Source organism: Amphibalanus amphitrite, unplaced genomic scaffold, assembly GCF_019059575.1.
Source record: "Amphibalanus amphitrite isolate SeventyFive unplaced genomic scaffold, NRLGWU_Aamphi_draft 000434F_arrow, whole genome shotgun sequence".
Classification (NCBI taxonomy): domain Eukaryota; kingdom Metazoa; phylum Arthropoda; class Thecostraca; order Balanomorpha; family Balanidae; genus Amphibalanus; species Amphibalanus amphitrite.
Window position 1 is genome coordinate 359,829 of NW_024881928.1, and position 17,730 is coordinate 377,558.

At 53.6% G+C, this 17,730-nt stretch overlaps 1 protein-coding gene across 1 annotated transcript; it reads right to left on the reverse strand.

Annotated features, from left to right (window-relative positions):
- Positions 1–533: 533 nt before the first annotated feature.
- On the reverse strand, positions 534–13,970 carry LOC122391347 (trigger factor-like). Its single transcript, XM_043385149.1, has 3 exons — positions 13,881–13,970; positions 12,607–13,577; positions 534–1,937 (listed from the first exon to the last, which is right to left on the reverse strand). Exons 1-3 carry the CDS (start codon positions 13,939–13,941, stop codon positions 1,848–1,850), a joined length of 1,122 nt encoding a protein of 373 aa, XP_043241084.1. The 5' UTR covers positions 13,942–13,970; the 3' UTR covers positions 534–1,847.
- Between the last annotated feature and the right edge of the window lie 3,760 nt (positions 13,971–17,730).

Here is a 17,730-nt window from a genome sequence, read left to right on the forward strand (position 1 = left end):
TGCTTGGGGACGATATGATAGATTGAATAAAAATGATGCTACATTCAGGGCTGCGGAGTCGATGGATTTTCGGCAACTCCGACTCCGACTCCGACTCCGGCTTTCAAAAACCAGCTCCGACTCCGACTCCGACTCCGGGCAGAATTGTCGACTCCGACCGACTCCAACTCCCGACTCCGACTCCGCAGACCTAGCAGGGCTGCGGAGTCGACAGATTTTCGGTGACTCCGACTCCGACTCCGGCTCGGGTTTCTAAAATCGACTCCGACTCCGACTCCGACTCCGGTCACAACTGTCGACTCCGACCGACTCCGACTCCGACTCCGACTCCGACTCCGACTCCGCATTTGAACCCTAAAACTACAATGCTCCCATTATTTTAGCATCTAAACTGCTGTTTTTGATGATCTACATTCTACGAGCATAGACGACATGTGGGATACACTGCGCAAGAATATTTGTCGTGCAATCGAAACGAATTCGCCGAAGTCTTGACATCTTTGTTTACTGATGCAGCAAAAAAAAAAAACAAGTTGTGCATTGTTATATATTCCATACACTTCAAAATATACGAGATGTTTGCTTGTCATTTACGCATTGACGTTTCGTCAGATCCGGGCAAAGTATAGGTAGTATACATGTATAGGTACGAGTATAGGTATCATCGTGTACATATATGGATCATACGCAAGTCAAAAGTTGAACCTGCGGAAACAATGTAAGCGCCCTTTACACGGCCTTTAACTAGGCAGAACAAAAGCGTGATCCATTCGTGTGATCAGCCCACACAACACACGACACTAAATAAGTTACGCTGTCATACGTATGTACGCACACACAGTAAACCAGTCACCAGAGGTCCACCTCTATACGTGATCATATAAGGCGGCACTCGACACCGGGGAACGTCCAGCATGACGCTTCTTTGGTCTGAGGTTCTGGACGCATACACTATAATAACAGAAATAATCGGTCCAAGAGTTGTCAGGAAAATGGAAATAATGCAGCAATGGCGGCTTGTCTCCTAGTCTCTCTCCTCAGACTTGACCTACACAAAGATTTAATAGTGATTACATCATAATTGTGAACTTTTTAGTCCTTTTTAGTCTAGCATCCATTCCTGGCATTTCTCAACAATACGCGTAGCAGAGAGAGAGCATCTGCTATGATATTCAGGTACGAACACTGACCTGTTTCATCGGCTAGCTAGAAAACAGAGTCATCTAATGATAATAACACAAATACATCCCACTTGACTACTAAAATCTCCTGAAAGCAAGTAGCTCCAGCCACGCTATTACAGGTAGGTAGGTGCCTCAGCAAGCCAAAAAATATAAATAATCTGAGGTTGTCAAAGTGTGGAAGTCACAGGATTACAAAAATACACTGCTTATGTCACTCATATCACATGCTCCGCGCGGGATCACCGCCGCTCGAGGACAAACAAGTGCAGGTCAGGCCGCGCTAAAACCCCGACACCAGCTGGTGCGCTGCGCCAGAGGTCGATTATGTATAGTCCAGCCACATTTGGCTACGCAGCTCCTACTCGAGCTCTCGAATGTGCTGACCAACAGGGAAGCTCTGCTTCAAAGGTGCACACGCGCGGGATAAACAGTGGGACTGGCTCCAGCAAAAGCGACCTGCAGTACTATCAACGCAGTCAGCGAAGTCTTTCATCTGCGTCTTTCTTAGCTATTCGGGGAGGCTTTTTGCTGTCTGTCGCGTTCCAAGGACTGATTCCTCTTATGGCACCGCCACGCTGCTTTGTTGCACGTTTCACCGTGGCTGAAAATTCAATCGGCTGGTGTTGAGCGCCGACGCCTTTGACATCTTCTGGACGTCAGCCCTTACGTCTTCACCGTCCTCAGGTCCTCCAGCTCCCGTGTGAACTGGTCCGAGACGAACCGCTTCGACTTCTTCGCCGTCTTTTTCGGCAGCTGCAACACAAGAAAGTAAGACGTCAGTGTTGTCATTTGTCTTCTAGCAGTGAAAGACGCGATATTAATTTATCATAGAACAGATATTACTGTTAACAGTATATGAGCGACCGATAAAAGGCCTTTCTCCTGATTCGACTTATACCGCTACATTAGCACGTGCTCGGCGATCGGTGGTACGCGTAACCTTCATATACCAATTTTCTTTTGGCGCGACTCGGTCTCGACTCCTTTCACGCCCTCTGTCGATCAGCGTCCTGCATAGGGTCAGTGCCGTGATTTCCCGCTGAAAGACGAGACGGACTGATGAAAGGAGGAGACAATGGGTTGGGAGGGAAGATAATGTAATAGTGGGGGAGTGGGGAGGAGGTGGGGAAAGATGTTCCCTCTGTGATGGTTTGTCAGCAAAGGGAAGGGTGCAGTTCGTGGGGCGCCGCCGCCTGTAGTCACTTCCACGTCAGTGCAATGTCTGGCCGACCGCTAGGTGTCACTGGGTGTTTCATATGAGTCATGGGTTCACACGATGCCGCCGCCGAGTACCTATACGGGCGTTTGCGGCGCCGATGTGTGTATGGCTGTGGGCCTCGCCGTTCTAATGAATCTTACAGTCTCATCCGATCCAGTAAGGTGCCATTAGCACGTGCTCGGCGATCGGTGGTACGCGTAACCTTCATATACCAATTTTCTTTTGGCGCGACTCGGTCTCGACTCCTTTCACGCCCTCTGTCGATCAGCGTCCTGCATAGGGTCAGTGCCGTGATTTCCCGCTGAAAGACGCCAAAGAAATTGCCAAATGTATGGGAAAATTAGGCCGTAGAGGTCGCGATCGCCGGGACACCACGCAGGTACCCGGCCGGGGTAAGCGGCGGGTACCTCGGCTGACCGCGGAGGCTGTCGGAGGGAGGTAGGCGGGGAAAGACTACCTCGGCCACCGACAGTACCGAGGAGCGCGCGGCGAGCGCGCGAAGTGCGGTGGCACTGACGGTGGGCAGTTTCAGGCCACGGGGAGGAGGGGGCTGGCAAGAGGTAGAGGGGATGGTGCCGAAAGTAAGGAAACCGACCGTTCCGGTGTGGAGGCAGCGACGTCGAGGGGTGAGGGATAATGACGTCCGAGACCGCTTGTGGCCGCGCAGTGATGCGACGGCGGAGCTAGAGGAGCACTCGGAGCTGCTGGCCGTGTCTTTGCTTGCCCAGTCGGTGGTGTCCGGGCTGCTGCTGCAGCCTCGAGCGCGGCGCCCGCGAGACGGCTGTCGGGAACGCTGTGACGAGCCGAGTAGACCCAGCTCGGGGAGCGGTATCGCGCATGGTGCAGATGGGACAGGCACGGGCGAGGCAGACTGTTGACACGCCACACGGCGGCGGCCGGTCGGTGCAACATCGTTCATTCTGCGCGGGCCGGTGCGGGCGCCGCGGCGGCTCTGAAGGTTAGTCGGTAATCCTGTGTCGGCGTTGAGAGAAGGAATGGCGGCTGATTTCACCGCCGCTGCCGCAGCGGCACGGGGACCTGTAAGTCGCCCCTGACGTTAGTCGAATGAATAGGTGACTCATCGGTAGTTGGTGCCGCCGCCGGGGGCTCGAGAAAGTGGACCGTTTGACGACCCGGTGAGTATGGGTTCCAGCAGGTCAGTAAGGGAGACGTGACAGACAGCAGACAGGTATGGTATGGTCAGCGGACCGGGGACAGTGGGCGCTGCTCCATATCCAGCCAGCGTGCCGCGGAATGGGTACGATCAGCGGACCAGTGAGTTTCAGACCCAGCGGGCAGAGGAGGGCGCTTCCAGTCAGCGGACCGTGGAAGTGGGACGGTCAGTGGACCGGTGAGTGTCACTGCCAGCGGGCAAAGGAGGGCACTTCCAGCCAGCATGCCGTGGAATTGGGACGGTCAGCGGACCGTTGAGTGTCACTGCCAGCGGGCAGAGGAGGGCGCTTCCAGCCAGTGGGCCGTGGAAGTGGGACGGTCAGCGGACCGTGCATGACCTAATGTCTCTGTGCACCCAAGGCCAAGCCACCCTGACGCCATCTTGGCGGGAGCGACCAGCAATCGTGTGACCTCTGCCCAGCGATCGCGTGATCGTGACGTCAGCGGTAGGTGTGGACACCTCCAGCGCTGGTGGCGCCGCGGCGGCAGCGACAGCAACTGCTGGTAGCCACGTGGCCGCCAGCGGCGCAGGCGCGGGCGTGTCGCGTAACCGTCACTGCGCCGTGAGGCGGCCCGGGTGACTCATCCACCGTGACGTCAGCTGACCGTGACCGTGGCCTAGCGGCCTTTGGCCCGGCGCCCGGACCGCAGGTCCGCAGCTGATCGGGGGTCGTCTTGCACCGGGTCTGCAGCGGGCCATCTGGGCTGGAGTCAGGTCACTGCTGGCCGTATGCCACTCTGTGGGTGCTAGAATGGCTGCATGCTGCATTGCCGCCACGAGCATGTCCACTGACCGTCACACCTACACCGGAACTCGCGCCTATCTGCCTCTCACCGGTCCGGTGACCGTCGCAGTGTCGCACTCCCACTGAACTCATCTGTCCGCTGGCAGTGTGTAAGGTACTGAGAAACTTGTCCATCGACGCAGCCTGTATTAAGTCCTGGCACTGACTGACCGGCGCGACTCACCGGCCGGTTGCGATCGGCCACCGTGTGCCCGAGGCGCCGGACGTGCACAGCGGTCAGCGTCCACGCAGGGACGCTTCAAGGGTGTGCACAGATGTCAGTGCACACTGCACACTGACAGGCCGCCAGCCGGCACCAAGTCCCTACACTGCCCTTCCCCCCCCCAAAAAAAATGAGCCATTGCGCCGCACACCAACACACAACTATGTAAAAAAAAAATCAGTTTGTTTCCGCAATCGGCCCAACCGGCGATCACCAGCTTCGCTAGCACCAGACTCCGCCGGTACGGACGTTAACTGTTTCGCAGCCGTCAGCCCGCCGCTATCGGGGGGCACCGCCACTTCGAGACAATCATCGCCTGACGGCGCAGGCGCCTTCGCTAACGGCACCTGCGTGCCCAGTCACAGAAGTTTCCACCGGCAGCCGCCGTGCGACAGGATCCAGTCCGGGTAAGCAGGTCGGCGGTCGCTGGGAGGCGGAGCTCGACATCCTGAGCAGAGGCGCGTGCAGCTGGGTCGGCGGCGTCGGCTCCTCTGCAGCCGCACTCCTGGTTCGGCCACGGTCTCGGCTGCACCAGCAGTCATCGCAGGAGGTTCTGTAACCGTGTTTCCGTTTAGTCTACGTCTCAACTGATCAGTATGCCGTCGCCATATCCTGCCGTCCTCTAGCTCGATCGCGTACGATACTGGCCCGTCGACACCAACGACCACTCCAGCAGCCCATGGCGACCCAACACCGTAGTTTCTGGAAAAACACGAGATATGACACACCAAATCTTCTTTCAGATCTTACCTTGCTGTCATGATTTCCTTCTGTTTCACCTGATGCTCAGTCACTCCCTTCCGCATGTCCGGGTGAAGGAGATCCGGCCGGCTCCGGATGCTGCGTCCAACCATGAGCTCTGAGGGATAACTGCACGACTGAGGTCGTGCTGTGAGGTGTGATATTCTGACAGCGCATCCAACGAGACAAAGCATCTTCCCAGTTGGCGTCAGACTTCTGCAAGGCAAGCTTGACATCACGCACAGCATGCTCAGCCAGTCCGTTGCCTTGGCTGTGGCGAGGTTCTTTCGTCCTGTGATGTCTGCCACTTCCCTGCATAAAACAGAAACTCGGATGAGGTGAATGATGTGGCGTTGTCAGTCACAACCGTGTCTGGTAATCCCCATCGGGAACACATTTCCCAGCCTAGTAATCGTCGACTTGGAGCTGACAGTGGTGCAGCACTCTGCCTCAATCCACTTAGAATAAGCGTCTACCACGACCATCACGTACCTTCCTTTCGTGGGCTCGGCAAGTCGATATGTATCCGTGACCAGGCACGATCCGGCCAGGGCTACATGCGGAGGGCAGCGCGATCAGGTGCTGGCCTGCTCCCCTGGCATGCCCGACACAGGCTCCCGACACGCTCGATGACCTTGTCCATGAGCGGCCACCAGACGCAGCCTCTTGCTAGAGCCTTCATGCGACGTACTCCAGGTTGCGCCACGTGGAGCTCGGCCAAGATCGCTTTACGTGCCCTGCTCGAAATAACGACTCGGTGACCCCACATGAGCACGCCGCAGCATACGGACAATTCCAGCCGTTTACCAGCAATGCAGACAGTTCCGACTCCGTGCTGAGTGGCCGGCCACCCCTTTTGGACAAGACGCTTCACTCAGGACAGCACTGGATCCCGTGATGTCAGCACCGCTGTGAGAATTTGCTTGGCTCTGGAGACTTCGGCCAAGGATGCACACCTCATGTCCGGCAGCGGCCGTGCGGCAATGTCAGGTGGTGTATGGTACTGAGAGACTTGTCCATCGACGCAGCCTGTATTCGGTCCCGGCACCGACTGACCGGCGCGGCTCACCGGCCGGTCGCGATCGGCCACCGTGTGCCCGAGGCGCCGAGCGTGCACAGAGGTCAGCGTCCACGCAGGGCCGCGGCAGGGGTGTGCACAGATGTCAGTGCACACAGAAGGCCGCCAGCCGGCACCAAGTCCATACACAGTGACACACACCGGTCCGCTGACCGTCCCACTTCCCCGGCCCGCTGGCTGGATGCGATCTCCTCTGCCCGCTGGCAGTGACACTTAACGGTCCGCTGACCGTCGTATTCCACGGCCCGCTGGCTGGAAGCGCCCTCCTCTGCCCGCTGGCAGACACTCACCGGTCCGCTGACCGTCCCACTTCCACGGCCCGCCGGCTGGAAGTGGCCTCCTCTGCCCGCTGGCAGTGACACTCAACGGTCCGCTGACCGTCCCACTTCCACGGCCCGCTGGCTGGAAGCCCCCTCCTCTGCCCGCTGGCAGTGACACTCAACGGTCCGCTGACCGTCCCACTTCCACGGCCCGCTGGCTGGAAGTGGCCTCCTCTGCCCGCTGGCAGTGACACTCAACGGTCCGCTGACCGTCCCACTTCCACGGCCCGCTGGCTGGAAGCGCCCTCCTCTGCCCGCTGGCAGTGACACTCAACGGTCCGCTGACCGTCCCACTTCCACGGCCCGCTGGCTGGAAGCGCCCTCCTCTGCCCGCTGGCAGTGACACTCAACGGTCCGCTGACCGTCCCACTTCCACGGCCCGCTGGCTGGAAGTGCCCTCCTCTGCCCGCTGGCAGTGACACTCAACGGACTCAACGGTCCGCTGACCGTCCCACTTCCACGGCCCGCTGGCTGGAAGCGCCCTCCTCTGCCCGCTGGCAGTGACACTCAACGGTCCGCTGACCGTCCCACTTCCACGGCCCGCTGGCTGGAAGCGCCCTCCTCTGCCCGCTGGCAGTGACACTCAACGGTCCGCTGACCGTCCCACTTCCACGGCCCGCTGGCTGGAAGTGCCCTCCTCTGCCCGCTGGCAGTGACACTCAACGGTCCGCTGAACGGTGGGCCTCGCCGTTCTAATGAATCTTACAGTCTCATCCGATCCAGTAAGGTGCCATTACACTGCTGTGCTGTCAGTGCATCATCACAGCCATTCACCAGGCTCCATTTTTATGACGTCACTGACGGCGGTTTTATGACGTCATTGACGTTCGGCCCGGTCCGGTCGTTGGTCTGACATTAAGCGACAATGTCAGGCTGATCCACGAACAAAATACGCCGAGGATATGCGTCAAACGATATCTGCTGACGTCAGACGTGCCCAGTCTGGAACCCTGTCAAATATCGGAGCTTCAAAGAGACTAAATGCGCTCCGGAAATGTATGGTTTTGTGGTTATTGTGTACTTCTGAAGGTGGTGATAAAACGATGTTTTACAATGTGTTTATTTTTAAGAGCGTGGTTACTGGTTATGTTATGAAAATATTTACAAAACATATATAGTTGAGACAACGCCATAAAGATTAGCTTGATAAGTGTTTGATGGCTGATGTTTGAAGACTTTTTTTGCTTGGTGTTCTAAAATTAGTTTGCTAGCTAGTGATGGCCGTGGCAACACATTCATGGGTCAAGATAATGCGCAGCTTTTACGTTATTCCTCCATTGATATGCGATTTTGCAAATCTTACGAGTCGCTATTCAAGGCCTGCCGGATATCAATGCATTCTTAATGAAACAGCATTTGCTGGAATACAAGCCTTTAATTAATAGGGCTGTTTGCATTGTTTGCGTTCCATTGCATTATCGCCGGATACCCGGGCACTGATGAATGCAGTGTTACACCGCACTGCCAAACGGATCCTAGGTACACCTCCTCTCTCTCTCTCTCTCTCTCTCTCTCTCTCTCTCTCTCTCTCTCTCTCTCTCTCTCTCTCTCTCTCTCTCTCTCTCTCTCTCTCTCTCTCTCTCTCTCTCCTCTCTCCCTGTGTCTCTGTGGACCACCACAGGCGCACACTGATGTAGCCCGTCTGCTCTATCGACCCCTGGCCCGCCCGTCTGTCCGCGGACCGCCAGCCTTGACCGGAAAACGTCCCGCTGTCGCGCATCGACAACAAGGATCGATGCATACTGGATAGCCAGGTGGCGTCATTTGTTCCAGATGGTCCCGGCGGCACACACCTTGCATAGGGAATGACGGTGGTGCTCTTAGGGAAATGGCACGCGTGTGCCGTATGGAACCTGTTGCATGTCGCAACGCATACTCTATATTCGCACATAAGAACTATAGTTCGCATCGTTCAAAGTCCGCCCCCATGAGAGCCGCGATTGCATCAATCCTTCCTGCAGCGATTGCATCAATCCTTCCTGCTTTAATACATGTCCGGCGCCAAATTGCACTCCCACGCTAGCTATGTAGAAATTCAAAGTTCATTGACCTCCCAAATGTGTTCTGTATTGCTGCAGCTCGGTAATGCGTTTCGCCTTTGATTTGATGAGTCTCGATTTGATGTGGCATGCTGGGATAATGCTCCATTCATTGGTCAGGTATCCGGGATTGGTTTCCGTCTGGGTCAGTGATGCGCACGGTGCTGATTGCTGTGATGAGTCTTTAGCTGAATATGTCATAGCCCTCATAGGGTTAAAGTCCGACCGCAGCAGGCATAGATCACAATGTAATGCTCATATTGCACCACATATGTTAAAACCTGAATGTGCTTTTCGCTTATGGAATGATATGGAAAGTTTGCATTCATTGTGAATTACCTATAAACTTCACCGTTAGTAACTTGTCGCAACAGACGATGAAGTGCGAAAGCACGCCTGGCTGCCCGGCTGCACTCTGACTCAGGTGCCTTGTTTCCGTTTTTGTCGGGCCATTTTTCAGTGTCGGCCGCGTGGGCAGGGCGGTGAGCGCGGGCCACGGCGGCTCTCGAGCGGTCGGCGCGGCGATCGGGGCCGGCAGCGGCGCGTGGGAGGCACCCGGTCGATACGTGGCCGCTAAAAATACTCGCCGCTAGATTCATCTGACGCTGGCCGGCGCCGCGGCGCCACTCTTACCCATTGAGGCCGCCTCCCGGGACCCACCCCGGCGCCGCGGACAGCCGGCGGTGAGGGCGTCATCAGCACAGAGAGGAAGCCAGCCCACCCGTGCGCAGCTCGCCGCTGACTGATGAGGAATTCGTGGGAAGAAAGCTGGGAAGGATGCAGAACAAGTAACGAAGGTCTATAGACATGTGAATGTCTGTGTTGCGTCTGATACTGCCCGTCCAAAAGCTGACCATATGGTGACACGTGACCGCCCCCCCCCCCCCCAGCCGGACACAACGGGCTGGGGAAGCGGGGGTGGAGGGGGGCAGGATAAGTGTGTCACCGCGGGGTCAGATTCCACGGCCTCCGGCTATCACCTGCAGAGGCGGTGCTCGCTCGTGCGGGACCGATCGGACCGGGGGGGGGGGACGCCACCCCCCCCCCCCGGGAGCCCGCTGTGACGCAGTAGACCCCGCAGACCTGATTACGAACGGCACTCGCTCACCAGCCGGCGCCGGCCTGACACGGGGAAGGGGAGGGGGGGGGGGGCGGGCGGGGGCGGACGGCACACGGTAAAGGAGGAGCTCGGGCGGGGGCGGCGACACCCGATCGACATTCGCCAAAGGGCGGTATGCCACAGTGGAGCGAGTCGCTAACAAACTAGGCACGTGTTCCAAATGTCAGCGCTGGTGCCGTGAAGTGAGGCGATGACGGGAGATAGGACTGTCGGAAATTACTATCCCTTTCGAAGTTAGCGCTGAAATGCTGAAGGCAACTGCACCTGACTACCAATAAGGAAACGTTGGACTACGAATATGCGTACTGTGGCCGGCTGAATGGGTTGCCTGGTTGAACATATCTAATACGAAACAACTTCCATTTCAAAGATTAATGTCTGGCTTTTTGTTTGAATTGGTACGTTTTAAAAAATGCGACATAATAACTGGTGATGGAATAACTTGACCTTGACAAGTCTCTTATTCCTAAATTTTGGTAACCATATGTCTGTGCCTGTAAGGAAAATAAGAGCAATTTCCTGTATCACTCTTATAAAGCCACAGTTAAAAGCACTTAATCATAATAAAACGGAACTGCTGCAAATACATAGGTACGCTGACTCCGACTAGGACATTTAGAAAAGTATCTACAATCTTAACATTATTTCATTTTCGCCGAGGCTATGCCAATCATATCAAATATACATATCGTAGCTTACGAGTATGCATTAGATATATGCGCATCACCGCCACATCAACCATTGAAATATGTCGTTACACCCTGCATCAAGTTTGTTTTCGAGGAAGACGGAGTTATTTCATTCCTTCAACTGCGTCCAACATGGCAATGCAATAACTATCTATTTCGCGGGAGGTTGACCTGGTGGCGTTGCAGGGGCGTCGACGCGTAAGGAAAACTGGTCCGACTTTTTCTCGGGGGCCCCCACCGGTGGGGGCCCCCAGGGGCCCCCGTGGCCGCAGCAAGGCCCCCCCGAGAGCCCCAACAGGGGCCCCCGCGGCCGCAGAAGGGGACCCCGCGGGCCGCAGCAGGGCCCCGCGGTGTCTAGCAGGGCCCCAGAGGCGCAGCAGGGCCCCCGAGAGCCCCAACAGGCGCCCCCGCGGCCGCAGCAGGGCCCCCGCGGTCTGCAGCAGGGGCCCCCGCGAGCCACAGCAGGGCACCGCCTAGTCGAAAAAGTGGTCCGACTAGTCGGAAAAGTCGGACCGGTGTCGACGCCCCTGTGGCGTTGACAATTTTGGTCTTGGTCCCCACTTTGCAGCAGTGCAGTTCAAGCAAGCCAGTCCGGCTCCGCGACGAGACTGCCTGGCGGGTAGGCTGTGCCGCACGGCAGGCGGGCACTGCGGTACAGTCTACCCAGCCAGAAGTCGGATCGGCGGCGGCGGCTCCGAGGAAACGGCAAACGGCGACTGATAGGCCTGGTCGCCGTAATGTATGGGTCGAATGCTGATAAATATTTTAGTGTGATGTTACGATAACATGGTTATTGTCCAATGTCTCATCAAAATGACACAAGAAATGAGGACAAGAACCGTTAAATGATCACTGTGATCGGATGAGTATGATTTTTTTGTTCGAGTCACTGATAATTCTGATAATGATTAAATAAGCATCATCCTGATAATTATTCAATCATTTCGAGACAAGTAAAGGACATCGGAATACGAAAATGCGAAATTATACTGTATATAGGTACAGTGACCAGGTAAGCTAGGTTCAATCACTTGTTGAATGATTCTAAAAAAGTATGTGTATTAATTGATCGCATATGTCACAAACAGATTGTGCAAAGTTAAAAATGCAAGCCACTTAGTGCACTAAATGCGAAAATGTTAGTACTTAGTACCTACGTGTTTTCCTCCTGACCATAATACTGTTTAAAGTAATTCGTCTGCCTGCTGCCGTTACCAGCTCGTGGTCTAAGCATCACCTTTTCTTCTCCAGTGACCCGCGTATGTTCCCCCATAATGTGCGTACTGTCTACTCCCGTCATTGAAGTGCCATTCCCGCGTGTCCGCCTGCGAGTCTGCTGTAACTCAAAACGCAAAACCATTATTTCAAATGGCGCAGCCATTTGACTATCACGAGTCGGCAAACGTGGAACGCAATATTGCATTGATTAGTTGATACGTTGAAGCAACTAATGATAGGCATGCCTGCACTATAATTAATGGAAATGTGTGGCCGCCGCCCGAACAGGAGCCTTTGATGGTTACCCAGCGCATTGTTAATTTGAAAAAGATAAATCCCGGAATCACTGCTAAGCGATGACAGGATGAGGTTCTCATTATTTTACCCAGGCTGCTACTTTACTAAACCTATCATGCATTCCTTTGTGCATGGTTGGCTACATGAGTAATGAGTATATGTGTTTCAAAGGTTTGACATATTATACGCGTTGCATACCACCTACACAGTGCACACACCGCACATGCCTACGCGGTACTAGATTAATTAAGAGCCGACCTTACTGTAGCGCGCAGGAGCAGACAATAGAACGCCAAACTAAGACGTATGACATGCAAACGATCAGAAAATTCCGCACTACCATGACCCAATAGGCGTTTGTTCCTTTTCTGAGAGTAGTTGGAAGGAATGAAAACCGTGCCGTTATTGCTACATTTTGTGAAATGGCTGAAATAAATGAGCTGTGAATATAAAACTCAACTCCTTGCCCATATTGAAACAAAAAAATAAGGGTGACATATATCTATGATGGCTGACTCACCCTTTTCAGGGCGTCCTCCATGACGAGGAACCTCTTGATTGTCTCGTAGGCGGTCTCCGAGTCTGTGAGTGGTGCGGCGGTAGGCTCGGCGGCGGCTGCCCGCAGCTGGTCCGCCAGTGGCGCCTCTGCACTCACCGACCGAGAGCTGTCCCCTGAGCCGGGTTCCACCGCCGGGGCAGGGGTGGATGGAGACCGGACAGGGTGGTCGGGGGTCTGGGGAGCGGGCTGGGATGGGTGCCGGAGACCCTCGGTGTGGATCGTCTTCCTCAGCTCCTCGATTTGTTTGACGAGGTTAGCGGCGGCGGCGTCAGTATTCTCGCTTTCGTCATCTGCAACGTTGCCACCATCAGCGTCGTCATCGTCATCGTCATCATCATCGTCGTCGTCGCTCTCCTCCTCATCGTCTTCCTCTGCGGGCTGTTCGGCGCGCGTTTCGGAGGCCGCGGTGTCCTTCTTGGTCATGGCCCGGCTAGGTCCGGAGGACAGCAGCGGCTCGTCAACCACCTCGCCAATGTAGTCGCCGTACTCTCCGCCGAGATCTTCACTATCGTAAGGGGAGGCGAGTCCGAGCGCCTCATACCAGTCGGCGTCCACCGGCGGCGGCAGGTCGTAGCCGAGCGGCCCGTAGTCATCTCCCTCAGCCGGCAGCAGCTCGCCCGTCAGTAGACCCAGCAGCTGGGAGCGCTCCTCGCCGGTCAGCTGATCGGGGAACATCTCCGCGCCCCCGACCAGCTGCTCAGCGGCCAGTGGACCGTCCAGCTCGGCCACCAGGGACTCCGGCAGGTACGGGTTCGAATCCCGGTACGGGTAAGCGGCGTTTTGTTCCGCAAATAGTGAGTCGGAGAAGGGGTAAACGGGCCCGATGTCGGAGTACAGAGGCTGGGGCTCGTGGTACAGGGGGTTCGGGACGGGAACGGGATTGGCGGTGATACCTGCGCTCAGCACCAGCAGTGCCGAGACGGCCTTCGTCGCTGAAAACGGCGGGACAGCGCGACATGCATCAAAGCAGTGTCGAAAACATTTCAAACCAAGCAATCGTACTTTTAACAATTGTTTCTTTTGCACATCGTGGGCAAAAACGAATGGCCGTTTTGAGCATAAATAAAATGCCGATTTAACGTGCGCGGATTTTTCAGATTGAATTTACAACTTATTAAAAGAACATATCCTTCGGTAACAAAAATCAGAAAGCATTAATAAAGCATATTTTTGGTAAACTATTAAAAACTTCTCTTAAATTTATTTACCTAACAAGTCAAGCACTCTGGACTCACCTGATGAGGCCATGTCGTGTTCGGGTCGTCTACTGCTCCCCTGTCGTCGAATATCCACCATCTGCCCGTGGAACCGTGTCTACCTCCCTATATAGCCGACAGGACGGCATCCTCCCACACGGGTATGAATGGAGCGCGTGTGTAACCAATGACGACCGAGCTCTCTCGTCGGCCGACTGTAACGCCGCCTGCCATTGGCCGTGGCAATATTGACGTCGGAGGTAGCGTTGCTAAGAAACCGCTCCGGTGTATGTGTGTATGCCGATCGGGAGTGAGTTTTATAGGTGTTTTACCGATGCACTGCCGACGGACTGGGCCAAGTAAAACCGACAGAGCGCGGTCAGATTAAGGCTGGGGCGTTCAGACGAGACCAATCGGGCGCCGAATCGGCCCCGCGCCGACAGTGGGCCGCTCTGAGCTCAGCTGATTGTCCAGCGGGGGTGTGGAGGTGAGGTCAAGTTGCGCCCAACAGATGACCGTTAGACGCACGCTCACTTATGACAAAGCATGGGTGGTGCGCTACGCTTGTGGATAAAGCAATTTACGTTCAAAGAAGTATTTTAGGTTGCAAAACAGGGCAACCAGGGTTAACCAGGGGCGAGACTATGTCGAGGGTTAGTGGCGCTGTCCAATGAACAATGTCCATTCATTCCAGCAATGCCTCTTGGGTCAGGAGTGTCATCATTGAGTAGCAAGATAACTACAGGTGACCACGGGTAACCCATGGGACGGTGGTTGCCGTAAGACGGGGTTCATTACATCTCTGATATGATATCACGGTATATATCACGGTATATCACGGTATATCACGGGGTATCACGGTATATCACGGGGTTCATGGGGTTCAGATATATCTGTCGGCAGTCGATCAGCGGCCCTGATGGAAGCTGACGTCAACTGAGATAAGCCTCCCCTGGCAGCCATTTGTTATCTACCGCATGTCCGGGATGGACTGAATCGGCGGCATTCCATCAGCACACTGGAACACACGGTAAACGTTCATACTATGTAAGCTAACGCATCCTTTCATGGACGGCTTAGGAACCGGGGAGGTAGGTGAGTGCTAGGAAGGTCCACACTCCACATACTACACTCAATACACGATCTTCATGGGAAAGGACTGTTTGTTTTGTAACTGTCACTGTAGCATGTGACGGAAAATCCTGTCTGTGCCTCTCTAATTTGTGATGTTCCTGTAATCTTGTTAGCGTTTCGCACTTCCAGTTAAATAGCAGGGCGAAACCATTCTAATACCTACAAATACAGCTCGTAGGCGCGGGAACCGGGGGGGGGGGCAGTGGGGACAGCCTGCCCCCCAATTCTAGGCCCTGGGGCCGTGGGGGCGGTGCCCCCACAACTTTGAAACGGAATACCGCACTTGTTTGCAAATGTTTTCTTTTTTGTTGTTGAAAAAGCCAAGGGATGAAAAGTAAGTGGCCTAAAACCGGTGAGATAACTAAATTTGGGGGTACCCTAGGTTGATCTTAATTATGGTGATCTCCATAATTATAATGGTGGATAAATATGGTGAATGATATGATCTCCCCCCCCCCCCCCCCAGTATGAAAGTAGTTCCCGCACCCCTGATACGGCTACAAGCCAGCGCTTATATCAAAAATGGAATAAATGCCTAGCTTGTGCAGATCCGAGAGGAATTAAAAAGTCGTTTAACCTTGCCTATTAGTGATGACTGGTTAATGGCTCCAGAAACGTAGGTATAATATTGCGCACCTTTCGTGTGCATAACAGCGATTACCAATTATAGGACCTACATATCCTGTATATTAGGGGAAGTTGGAGGAACGCCGAATACTTTTTTTCTGACGCCCGTAGCACGCAAGGTAGACAACATAAGCTATTCTTGTTGGCGTCATTCGAGAGGCCAGTCTTTTGCCTCTCAAACATACCAGGCGCATTTGATGAATTCGCATACCGTTAAGCGCACAAACTAAAAATATCAAAGAAGTGACTTTTTCGGCGTTGCCCCGGACTGCGGGGAAAGCCGAAAATGGGAGAAATGATCTACGGGGAATGCCGACATTGATGTTTTGCCACTTTATCTCAAACTTTATCCAGAATTTATCGAAGCTGACACGCGTTTTAAGAGCTTGAGGACGCTTGGTGCACACTGGAAGTTATAATTGTGTGATATAATAAGAAAATGCCAGGTAAATAATTCCTTATAGGTAACAGGCCGTTGTGTCGGTTGAAAGTGTAATTTGTGTGACTAAAAATTCGCGTTGCTATTCTACAGCAGTAAAGTCCACGTAGCGTGCTTTAACGTGCGTAATTGCACGTTTTCGGCACTACCCCAGCCAGCCATACTTTCATTTGCAGGCCCATAACTTTTCAACGTGTCATATAAATTTCAAATAGGCAGCACACTTATGCAAAGACATGCTGAAGATTACTTGACCGAATTGGCCAGACAAACGGTAGCATAATGAGTAAGAAATGCAGCTTCAAAGGCGCATGTAGTACAACTTACAAGGAACGCGTACCTTGAAAACGCTCTTGGCGCCCTCACAGCCGAAGTATTCCGAATGACGACTCGTAACAAACATGCGATAATTGTAGTCACTTAAGCTTCAGAGCATCACTGACAGGTGGCATCCATGTCTTACGGTTTTCGAAATATCTCGAATTTCGGCTTTGCCCCAACTCCGGCATTGCCCCAACTTCCCCTAACGACTAAACACGTAATAAGTTTACTCCATAGTACGGGACGGAACCTTAATTAATGGCTTCTGTATCTATATATGCCTTCACCGTGTCAGACATAAAAACTAAAGTGTGCTCATTAATTTTCATTACCGTGTAGGCATGTAATAAACACATAAGCGCGTTATGATATTCATCTAGCTACGCCTATGCAAAACTTGAACGTGGGCTGAAATATAACCTGAGCTCTGCCAAGCGTGTGTCGAGCGGCCTGTGACCTATGGTACATACCTACTGCGGAACTATGGTGACATTCCATTATTTGATTTGAACGGATACGTATTTGATTTGAACGGTAACTTAACCTCAGTATAAAATATAGCGCTTGCATCTAAATGAAATCATTAGATCGCCTATAACGAATCATCGTGGCGGCTACACGGACGATGAGGACGCACGAAGGGTCGTCTGCCTCAGTCGGCACTCGGCAGTGTGCGGCCGCTATTAGTGGCCACTGAAGCGCCCAGCCTCAATAGCCTCTCACGATGTGCTGACGGGGCGGGCCGATATGGCAGCGCCAAATCCGGCACCGATGACGTCACCGGCCACAGGTCAATAGTCGAACCATACGCCGCCGGGCCGCCGAGGCTCACATTACTACTGCGTGGCATTGTATTAAAATACAGGCGCTAACAAAGGAAAAACAAATGAACATTATAGCTGGTGGTACAATTTCAGATCCGGATACATAGAGTAGCAAAATTACAGTTCAAATTTCGAAACACGTCAGCCTGTCAATGAAAGAAGCAAATGTAGGTATTTCTCGTATATTTTCATGTCAAGCTATTTTGGTGACTTCCATGATACCGTTATCTTTCCATACCTATATCGATACATTTTATTTGTACGGACACAATAACGTTTGATGGGTACCTAACCTACCCGTATCGTCAAACCGCAACGACCTCGCTAATTTTCGATTAAATGCTCTAACACAGGGTCTGTCCTCATACCTAAATGTTCATCCCCCTTTAAAGGTAGTGTGCCAGCTTTCTTGGACCGTATGGAGTTAATGGCCCAGATAAGGAGAACCGGATTTTTAGAACTTATCCATACATTCAAAACTCATGGAAACGTCTTAAATTCTTCAAATTTTGAGTACCCCAGTGCGAAATTCGCCCCGACGGGT

Excerpts from the sequence above, each read along its gene's own strand:
- LOC122391347 (XM_043385149.1), bottom strand. The coding sequence starts at position 13,941 with ATGGTGGATATTCGACGACAGGGGAGCAGTAGACGACCCGAACACGAC. Across the intron at positions 13,578-13,880 it reads ACACGACATGGCCTCATCAG|CGACGAAGGCCGTCTCGGCA; the intron begins GTGAGTCCAGAG and ends CGCCGTTTTCAG. Across the intron at positions 1,938-12,606 it reads TGGAGGACGCCCTGAAAAGG|CTGCCGAAAAAGACGGCGAA; the intron begins GTGAGTCAGCCA and ends CTTGTGTTGCAG.